Source organism: Neolamprologus brichardi, unplaced genomic scaffold (genome assembly GCF_056152115.1).
Source record: "Neolamprologus brichardi isolate AB-2024 unplaced genomic scaffold, ASM5615211v1 NODE_ptg000033l+_length_6344489_cov_1, whole genome shotgun sequence".
NCBI classification, from domain to species: domain Eukaryota; kingdom Metazoa; phylum Chordata; class Actinopteri; order Cichliformes; family Cichlidae; genus Neolamprologus; species Neolamprologus brichardi.
Genome location: NW_028270137.1, coordinates 5733492 through 5743807, shown reverse-complemented (window position 1 = coordinate 5743807; position 10316 = coordinate 5733492). Strand labels below are relative to the sequence as shown.

Genomic DNA, 10316 nt, shown 5'->3' with positions numbered 1-10316 from the left:
TATTAAAAGTCATTATTTTCCTGTATGAATCGCTGTTACAATGAAAAATGTCACTTACATATATCATATAGGAGACACACACATTGATATACACTAAATATTTATTTCATTTCTCTTTTTTTGTGTCGCAAATTTATGCACCTGCTTGATTTAAACAGTTATTCCACACTTTCTGTAAACTGCATTTCACTTCTCAAATATCACTGTGTGTGTCTCCTATATGATATATTTAACTGACAATTTTTATTGTGACAACCAATAATTTGTACAGGAAAATAATTACTTTTCACAATGTTGCCCAAACTTTTGCATCCCACTGTATTAGTATGTTTTGTCATTAGTATAATATGAAATAAATTCTACTTGTGTCAAGTCGGGTGCCAATATTTGCTGTGTAGTAGAACAGAGACATTTTGTCATTATAAATGTTTATTTGAAAAAATATAAATTCATTAACAAAAACATTTATCATAAATATATGAAATTTAACTATTTACAGAGAGACAGGAATAAAAAGGACCCAGCTTGGAGTGGAAGAGCCTCAGGGAGAAGGAGGAGAAAAATAAGAACATTGTTTCTGCCCTGGAGAGCTGCTGCCTCATCAGAAAACTACTGATCATTAGGGTCCAATGTTTCCAAATTTAACACAGCTGTGCTGTTTTCAAAAACTAATTTATAAATTTGAAATTTCACGAATTCTCGTGTCTGAGGCGGCATGCTCTCCAGAACAGGAACAAGGCCGAGGAGGAAATGTTCTGTTGGAGACGGGCGTGGCCTCTTTAGGGACTCCAGGATGGCCAGCTCCACCGCCGATGGACCGTCCTGGGACCCGTCCCTCGCCCGCCTTCGAACTGTCCTCCTCTGTGGGCCTGTAAAACACAGCACAAAACAACACAAAGTAATGAGAAGGCTGCTACTAGATTTTCATTTTCAAAATTGAAAAAAACAGGATATAAACAGATTGGTTGTAGATATTTAGTAAAGGTGATCACAAGGGAATTCAAGCGAGTAAAAAGCTGTCAGTGCTTGATGTTCATACCTGTGGGTGCAGCAGCAGGAGCTGAGGGACCAGGGACTGGAGAGCCAGGAGAAGAGACAGTTGAGGACTCTGCTGCATGATTACTTGACTCTATCAAGACAATATTAGATGTTAACAGGTTGAAAACAACAGTCATAGAGAATATTATATTATTATATACTTATTATTATATACAGTGGTCTCTCATTTATTGCAGCACATGAACAGTAGTCACAGTTCTCACAAGTTGATTCTCAAAGTGAAAACCTTTGTCGATTTTAAAACGTAAAAGTATTATGCCGCGCTTTTTCTCCGTCTGCGGCGCCACTTTTGTGCGCCTTTTTTGCTCCCGGTGCAGGTGTCTATTTCCGAATGAGGGTCATAGTTATGAGTGTTTTTGTGCTGTTTTTTTCTATTGGACGTGATGGTTATCAAAACCAAACATGATAAGTTTGGCAAGCGCAGGAGACACGACACGGAGGAGATTTGTCATTTGGGCTGCAGAATGCAATGCGCATTGTTGAAAGCTGTACGGTGCAATAAAAAAAATCAGCGAAAAGGCGAGGCAGTGACGGATGAACAGCGGGACTACTGTATACTGTTTATTAATAAACAAAATATGTTCCTGTATGACAACACGCATAAATTAACTGCCTACATTAACTCATTGTAAACATACCTTCTGACTGACACTCCCCTGCTGCCTCTTCGGGCTGTCCCTGGTCCTCGGGGGAGAAGTTCTCCACGGTCCGCACCATATTACCGCTAGTCTCCCGCGGGGTGAGGAAGGGGTCCAGAAACCCCATGACCGTGAAGAACTTCCATTTTCTCCCCGATCCTGCTGCAGACCCACTCCCCTTCTCCTTCTCTGTCTTCTTCTCCTTATTATAAGTGTCCCTGAGGCTCTTCCACTTTCTCCTGCAGATGTCCTCTGAATAAACGCATTATCTTGTTAGCGGAAAGGTATTTGTACATCAGTGGGAAAATAGCGGGACAGTAGGCGGGCTTGCTAGCTTTTGCGCGGGTACATCGGGTCAGTCTGAAAATTAAAAAGAAGAAGGAATGAACTTACCAGGTTGCCCGATCTCCTCACTTATGTGTCTCCAAGCTAGGTCCTTTTTATTCCTGTCTCGGTAGAAGTAGTAGCTAGCATCATATAGCTCCGGGTGATTAGCCACGGCACTGATTAGCTTTTCCTCCATACTGAATGAAGAATGAAGGGCTTTGGCTGGATCTGCCCCTTTGACCTAGGTCAGAGCCACGTCACCAGGCTCCTGATTGGTTGTCGCGGCGCGATTTGACGCTGGAGTTCAGCTTTTTCCAACTCGAGCGGTAGACGCGAAATGCGCGTATGCACAAAATGCAACACAAAAACTCACGCGCGTGGTTTTATTCGCGAGTCAAACGCGCCAGACGCGCTACACTGACGCGCGTTTCACGCGTTTTGGCGTTTTCGCGACGCAAATCTGCTTCCGAATTTTCGCGGGACCCACAATCGCGCGTCATCGCGCTTTTCCATTGACTTTACATGTAAACCTGACGCTCTATTCGCGTCCATCGCGTTCGGTGTGAACACACCGTAATGAAGTCTTGACCATCACATCTGTATGCGTCCAAAGCATGAAAGTCTACCTCATCCCCAGGCTTGAATATCAACAGATCATCAGTCTCTCTGATGTGGTATGATTGAAGGTGTCTTATAAACTCCAGTGTTGTAAAAAGTCTTCCAACAAGAAACCATTTTGCCCTGATATACACAATCAGGACTATTTTTTTTACAAACAGTGGAATTTGCTCTGCATGCACAAGTTCCAAAATGAAGAAATCTCCAACTGCATATTTTACAGAGTTTAAAATGATGCATTTACTCGTCCAGAGTTTCTCATCCACAGTAACGGCTGTCTCCAAGTTCTGCAAACAAATCCGCAAGTTCACTGGAAGTTCTTGAAGTGATAAGTTATTAACTGCTGCTTGTGTATGATCGCTCCTGATGATCCATTCAGGCTGCCACTCCCAGCATTGACGAAGCTGATTCCTCTTTGCCAAAGTCTGACAAATATTAATATAGTTATTGGTGATTCTTGCTACTGTCTTGAAAAATTGATGTCTGGCTTCAAACCTCATGCACCAATGAGAGCGGAGTGACCCATAATCAAGGATGAGCCGAGGATAATGTAGCAGAAAATGCAGCTTGGGTATAAACACACCAGTGTATGGTGTAACTGGCCCATGTAAAGTTCTCTATAAGTTCACTCAGAGCTCGTTCAGATGATTGGGGAAATTCAACAGTTTCCTGGATGACAGGGTCACAGTCTGGGGCAGACTCTAATCCTTGTTTCTGATATTTATGTTTCTTCCTTATGTGATTTTTCAAAGATTTCACAGACAAAAACTTTCTGGGACAGTCTTCTAGTCTGCAGACAATGAAGAATCCTCATTTACTTTCATGGTATATCTGTTGATGTTTCAGCAGTTTTTCATATGTTGGTTTTCTTGTGGAGCACCGTGGACACTGATATGGCACATCCATAGAAATGCTCACCTACAAAGACCTGGGGTGGCTGTAGCTCAGGTGGCAGAGCGGATCAGCCACTAACCAGAAGGTCGGTGGCTCAATCCCAGGCTGCTCCAGTCTGCATGCCAAATATCCTTGGGCAAGATACTAACCCCATGTTGCTCTCCGATGCATCCATCGGAGTGTGAATGTGTATGAATGTTAGATACTTAGCACTAAAGCTTAGAAGTGCTTGTGTGATTGGGTGAATGAATTAGCTGTATAAAGCGCTTTGAGTGCTCGGACAGAGTAGAAAAGCGCTATATAAGAACCAGTCCATTTACCTGTTGATAATCTGCCAATTCATTTTCCCCAAGCCAAAGAGATACTTCTCCAACAGTCCACTGCTGAGCCATGATCTGTTAAAACAAAACAAAATGCCATTACATTGTTATTCTGTGACATCAAAAACTTATTTATTTATTTTTTTGTTCAATCATTTTCCAAGCCACTTTATCATCATAAGGATCGGAGGGGTGCAGGAGCCTATCCCAGCTGTTTTTTTAGGCGGGGTAGACCCTGGACAGGCTGCCAGTCCATGGCCTTTTGACTGTTCCCAAAGTCAGGACACATACTCACGGAGAGGCAGCGTTTCAGTGGTATGGTCCTCATCTGTGGAACAGCCTGCCGGAGGAGCTCAGGGCCGCAGAGAACGTACATGTTTTTAAGAACAGGCTCAAGATCCAACTTTTTAATTTAGCTTTTATTTGACGTTTATTTATTTTATGCTTATTTATTCTATCCTGTTATTCTATTTATTAATTTAGGTTTTACCTAATATTTATCGATTTTATTCTTATTCATTTTTTATCTTCTTACTCTATTTACATTTATATTGTATCCCTTCTTATTTATTTTATCTTTTTACCCTGTATATATCCTATTGTGTCATATCTCCAGTGTTTCCTCGGAGGGCGCTCTCTGCACCGGCGCTGTAATCGACCGTGGCTGCTGGGGCTCTGGGGGTCCTCTCAGCCTGGCTGGGGGGCTTCTTTGCCTCTCACACGCACTAAGCAGTTGTCAAACTCTCAAACACAGTGGCTGCAGGTGCTAATTGTTTTGAGTTCAAAGTAATTAAGGCTGCTGTTGCAAAGTTTGATAATAGAATCTGAAGCTGGTAATGTTCAGGGCTGCAGTACACGTGTAAAGATGAGTCTGCTTGTATGACATCATATGTGCCTTTGTGTAACTCAGTGGCAAATAAATTGGGTACCATAGCTCCATATGCCATTAGTTACTTTACAAGTGTAAGGAAAAGCAGAAGGACTTGTTTTTGGTTCAGACCAGTTAAAATGATGAATGTCTTTCATTCAGTTTCCTTGCTTGGTTTAGACACTAACTGGGCGAGCGAGGAGGACGACCACGTGGTGGCCAGAGGAGAATATGACTTTACAGCTGCTTCTCAGGAGGAGCTTTCTATGCAAGCTGGAGAGATGCTCAACCTCGCTCCTAAAGGTGATGAGCTTTTTACTGGCTGCGGGACATTTGATTCTGAGTGCTTTGACCCAAAACCTTCTATTTTTGTTTTCCTTATCTTAGAAATAACAGATGAGGGCTCTTCTTTTGTGTGAGCGTGCCCCATGTTTACAACTATCTCCCTCGTGTTTAGAGCTACAGCCCCGTGTGCGTGGCTGGCTCCTGGCCAGCGTGGACGGTGAGACCACCGGCTCGTCCCAGCAAACTACGTTAAGATCCTCAGCAAGAGAAGAGACCGCCGGGCCACAGATGTGGAGAGGCTCGCTCAGGCCCAGCAGGCGAACACGCAGGCACCCCAAACAACCTCAGCTGCACAAATCTGTGTCTCTCCTGCAGCCCATAAACGTACAGCATCTACCCGCATCATGTACAGTACATGAATGACCCGTCTCGTCAGATTCATTAGGCTCAGCTGTGTCCCCCTCCTGAGTTTCCTCGTTTCCCTCTGTGTGTATTTATAGTAGTGATGGCCAAACAAAGCTTTCTGAAGCTTGTGTTGAAAAACGATTCATTACTGGAAGCTTTTTAACACAGTCCTCTGTGGTGACATCTGCTGGTCAAAAATATGAAGAGCAGCTTGAATCTACAAAAAAACTGAACTGCTTCATTATGATTGCCCACTCTGCAGAGTGGAATTCACAATTCACAATTGGACGTCACTGATCACGTGACTGTGGCCAAACGAATCGAGCATCGACAGAGTGCTTCTGAAGCGGTGTGTTGGTGTTTTTGACACACGCGCCGGAGCGTCAGCTTCAAGCGGGCCATCACTAATTTATAGCATTCGTCCTCTTGTGTGCGTTACTGGTCCGTCTGTGTTCCTCCATGCTGTTTTTCCTGCTTGTCATCCTTCGTGTTTTAACTCCATTCCCTTGTGTCCAGGTTTCTTATTTGGTTCTCAGCTTTCCCAGTTTAGGTTTTCCTAGTTTTGTTTCTCGCCTCCCTCGCCTTTGTTTGTATGTCACTCTCCATAAATAAAGCTCACTCACATCAGCAGTGCCTGCATCTTGGGTCCTCCATTCATATCTCAACACGCAAACCCTGACATTTATTGTGTAGTTACATACTGCTAGGAAGTGCTGACAAAATATGAAATTATGATGCTATTTATGTAGAGGCACAGTACCAACACAGAACAGCGGGGACACAGAACCAAAACCTAAGAACTAACAAAGACACATCAAGAAATCAAAGATTAATAAAACAAAACAGAAAACACTGAGCCAGCGACCCAGGACCGTGACATTCAGTTTCTCAAGGAGGAATCAAAGCAAACATTTTTTTCTTTTTATGAATAAGAGATTTCCTTTATGGGTTACGTGATGGTGTAAGTTCCAGCACAGCTCATTTAGTGTGCAGAAGTGCTCCGAGGCCCCTATGAAACACATGATTGAAAGAATCTAATAAATTAGAGGGGTGCAGTAGCTGTAGTATGACTTTTTGTTCTCCTGCTGCATGACGACTTTACTTTTTTCTTTTTTTTGGTGGGAGGAAGTTGACATCTCAGTCCATTGTGACGTGCAGATCTTTGACTGGCTTATGAACTCCGTCAGGAGGAACTCAGCAGGAGAGGGAAACAAGGACCAACAAACCCGGCTTGGTAAAAAGGAACAAGAACAGAAAAAATCAACATCATTACACATCCCTGAGCTGTCATTTACACCACCTGTGGCGCTTGATTTATTGGTCACTAAACGTGGTGTGTGTTTGGTGCGTCACTGGCTGCGTGTTCTGTGTTATTTGTCGGTCGTGTGGTTTGGGCGTTGATATTTGACATCACAGCAGAGAGACTGGATGTAATGTCAGACCCCTCTAAATCGTGTAATTTACAGATATTTAATTCCAATGATTTGACTGCATCATTGTGTCTTTGAGTTATGACCCAAACTCTCTTTCAACTTTGTGAATAAATTCACGTCCCCCTGTGACCTCATAATTACACCACAGTTCAGATGGCATGAATGAGTCATGAGGTCACACCAACAGTGACAACATCAGCAGTGACATCACTAAAGTTGCCAGGTGAGTCCATAAATAGAACCCGTGACGTGGAGCAGGTACCGCCGTTTTGGACGATGCCACGACGCAGCTATAGACGCAAACGTGCTTCTCGCCCCGTTCGCAGACGCAGGAGAGCCCACAAGGCCTCGGGTGTCCGCAGACGTGGGAGAAGATACCGTCGCAGACACTAGACAATCTCAATAAACATGTAGGATGAACATCAAAACTGTGGTCCAATCAAGTTTTTTTTAGATAATATATGTTGTTGTTGTTTTGTGTGTGTTTGTTATCAATGTTGTGAAAAAAGTTAAGCTTAGTAAGCCATCAAGCACTGATTACTCGTAGAAGAGCACCAATAGGAGACAGAACTAATTAGAAGGTGTTATTATTCAGTCTGTACATCGAATAGAAGGCACTAACCACAAGGTGATCTTCAATGCATCTCTGTGTGAATGTGAACGGGGCGAGAAGACCCCCACTGACTGCATGTCTTTAGACTGTGGGAGGAAGCTGGAGAGAACATGCAGACTCCACACAAAGACCCCGGCCATCATGTTCTGTTTGTGCTTAGTTATGTCCATGTCTCATCTCTAGTCCTCTTTTCCCTCTGTATGTATTTACAGTGTACGTGTTCCTCGTCGGTTTGTCATGCTAAGTCTGCGTGTCTTATTCCGTCATGTGTCATGTATCACTCCAAATCTCACTGACTTTAACTGATAATAACAGTTTGCTGAGTGTTATGTCTAAAAGGTATTGCACAATCGCCTCTAGTAGAGGATCAGGTTTGTTTTCCACTGATAATGGATTTTAACATGACTGACCAATGATTGTGGAGCACGTCCATGTAGGATCTTATAAATACAACGAGCAAACTTAAATGTCTTAAAATGTTCAAAACTTAATATATTATATTTCTGAAGTATGACGGAAGGAAAAAGTTTCATATTTTTAAAAAAATCCAATTTCATATGATCAAATTTATGTCAAAAAGTTCATATTTATTCCTCCTATGTCATGTGTGAGTACTGTACTGTAAATGTCATATATATCAGATGATACTGATAACCTAATGCTAATAACTATGCAGAGGTCTCTAGGCCTCGACTTTTATGGAGCATGTGAAGTTTGGGGCAGAGTGGACAAAGAAAAGTTTCTCAGCAGGTTCAACAGGTTGCTACAACACAGGCCGATGAAGTATTGCACTCACTCATCCAAACTGGCAAACATGTAACATACACCCTAAGACTGATCCTGCTTTTTACTCCTTTGCTATGATTTAATTTGATATTATGTAGCCTTGGAGACAGTTTGCATAGATTAGAATGTTAGATTCCTGTGATGTCATCAATGCCCGATGTTTTGTTTTAATGTCTTGTGCTTCTAAGTGCAGACAAAGTCAGAGTTCAAGTGAGTTTAGTCCAATTTCTTTCCCTTTTTTTTATTCAAATCAGGCAACAAAGTATCTCTTTTACAGTGACATAGTTTTTTCTTTCCCTTTTTTCCCCTTCCCTTCCTTCCTCTCCCCCTCCTTTTTACATAAAATATAATTACCATTATATAAACGATCATATATCTATGTCTATGGGGGGGGGGGGGGGGGGGGGGGGGGGGGGGGCTGTTTTTTAAAAATATCAGACCAAGTTTTAAATATTTTAGACCAGTAAGTAGTGATATTAGGACATGTCCAAAACATATGTGATAATGAGGCAGAATTCTGGCCACATTGATCACATCTTGAGTCCGCACCTGGAAGCATCCTTGAAACCTTCAATTTAGACAGACGGAGCTTATGCAGGACCTTAAATTGTAGTAGTTGGAAAACGCAGAGAAGACAATTTCCCAGTATGGCTTCTTATGTGTGCACTTTACAATTCTTCTAGTTCCTCCTGTTCTCTTTTTCTAAAACACATTTTCTCTGTAATGCAGGTGGTGATTAAGCATGTTGCTCAGTTTTTAGTCAGCTACTTACCAGTGGTAAGAAATGTTTGTCTTTTTCTGTTGTTTTCCCCCAACGTGTTCCTCAAACAGCCTAATGTTTGAACACTGACCTTGATGTTCTGCTTCTTAATGGTAAAATGACCGAGATTCCCAAGGAGGTGGCAATGCTAATAAAAGTGGGGGCAGGACCAGAGGCTACGAGCAGCAATGTGACGCCCGCATAAAACGACTGGTATGACTTGGAAGACGAACTCATTATGGTCTTTGAAAGGCCAAAAAAACATAGACTTGGAAGCCTACCTGGCAAACAGAAGAACCTTTGTGCACGAGAGGGAGGTTAAGGTCAGCGAGTGGCAAGATAACATGCAGCTCTTTAGACTTATAGTGCGGCTCCACGTGGTTTGGGAAAAGTATTTATCTGAAGTGTATTTTATTTATATTAGTTCTTTTTTAACTTGTAGTTCTAAATTAGAAGATTATTGTGATATTGAAATATAAAAATAAAAGTATGGTAAGTATGACTGCACAGGGGCTTTGTGGCCTGGCTGCAGAAGTCACTGGATAGAAAGCTGCTGACGTTTCACTGCATCCGGCACCAAGAGGCATTGTGTGCGCAAACCTTTCCTGTAGAATGCACAGAGGTCATAAATGTTGCCATTCAGATCATCAATAAAATAATGGCAAAAGGTTTAAATGCTCTCCACCTCATTACTGGATGAGGTGGAGAGCATTTACCCTGATCTCCTGCTGTATGACAGAGTCCTGCTGTCCAGAGGAGAGGTGCTGAAACGCTTTGCTCCATGTAAGATAAGATAACTCTTTATTGTCATTGCACAGTCATACATAGTACAGTAGTACAATGAAATTGGAAAATGTCTGGGAGAGGTGAAAGTTTTCATGAGCAGCAAAGGGCTCGCCTTTTCTGCGCTGGAACAGCCAGAGTGGCTGAAAAAGCTGCACTTTGTGGACATTACAGCGAACCAGAAGAAGCTGAATACAAGTCTTCAGGGGAGAGGAGGCACAGCGTTACACATGCTGGAGGAGGTGTTAGCGTTTGAGTGCAAACTGACAGTTAATAAATTCAGAGCATTTGCAGTCTGCAATCACCACAGTTATTTGGGAAATAATTCCACGAGTTCAGAGAGGAAAAACCCACATTATCCTTCCCCATCACTGCCCTGACCATCGATCCATCCCTGTTAAATGTGACTGGATTTTCAGGTGATACTGAGAACCTTGTTTGAAACATGGAATGCCATCCCGACACATAAACATGAAGAAATATGCATTTGGAGTCCTGACGATCTTCAGATCCACATACGTATGTGA

At 42.5% G+C, this 10316-nt stretch overlaps 1 protein-coding gene across 1 annotated transcript; it reads right to left on the bottom strand.

Moving 5' to 3' along the window:
* Nucleotides 1-255: 255 nt before the first annotated feature.
* Nucleotides 256-2563, bottom strand: LOC148094654 (uncharacterized). The gene is made up of 4 exons (XM_087837515.1): nucleotides 2091-2563; nucleotides 1698-1949; nucleotides 1040-1129; nucleotides 256-869 (listed from the first exon to the last, which is right to left on the bottom strand). Exons 1-4 carry the CDS (start codon nucleotides 2218-2220, stop codon nucleotides 610-612), a joined length of 732 nt encoding a protein of 243 aa, XP_087693641.1. The 5' UTR covers nucleotides 2221-2563; the 3' UTR covers nucleotides 256-609.
* Nucleotides 2564-10316: the final 7753 nt, after the last annotated feature.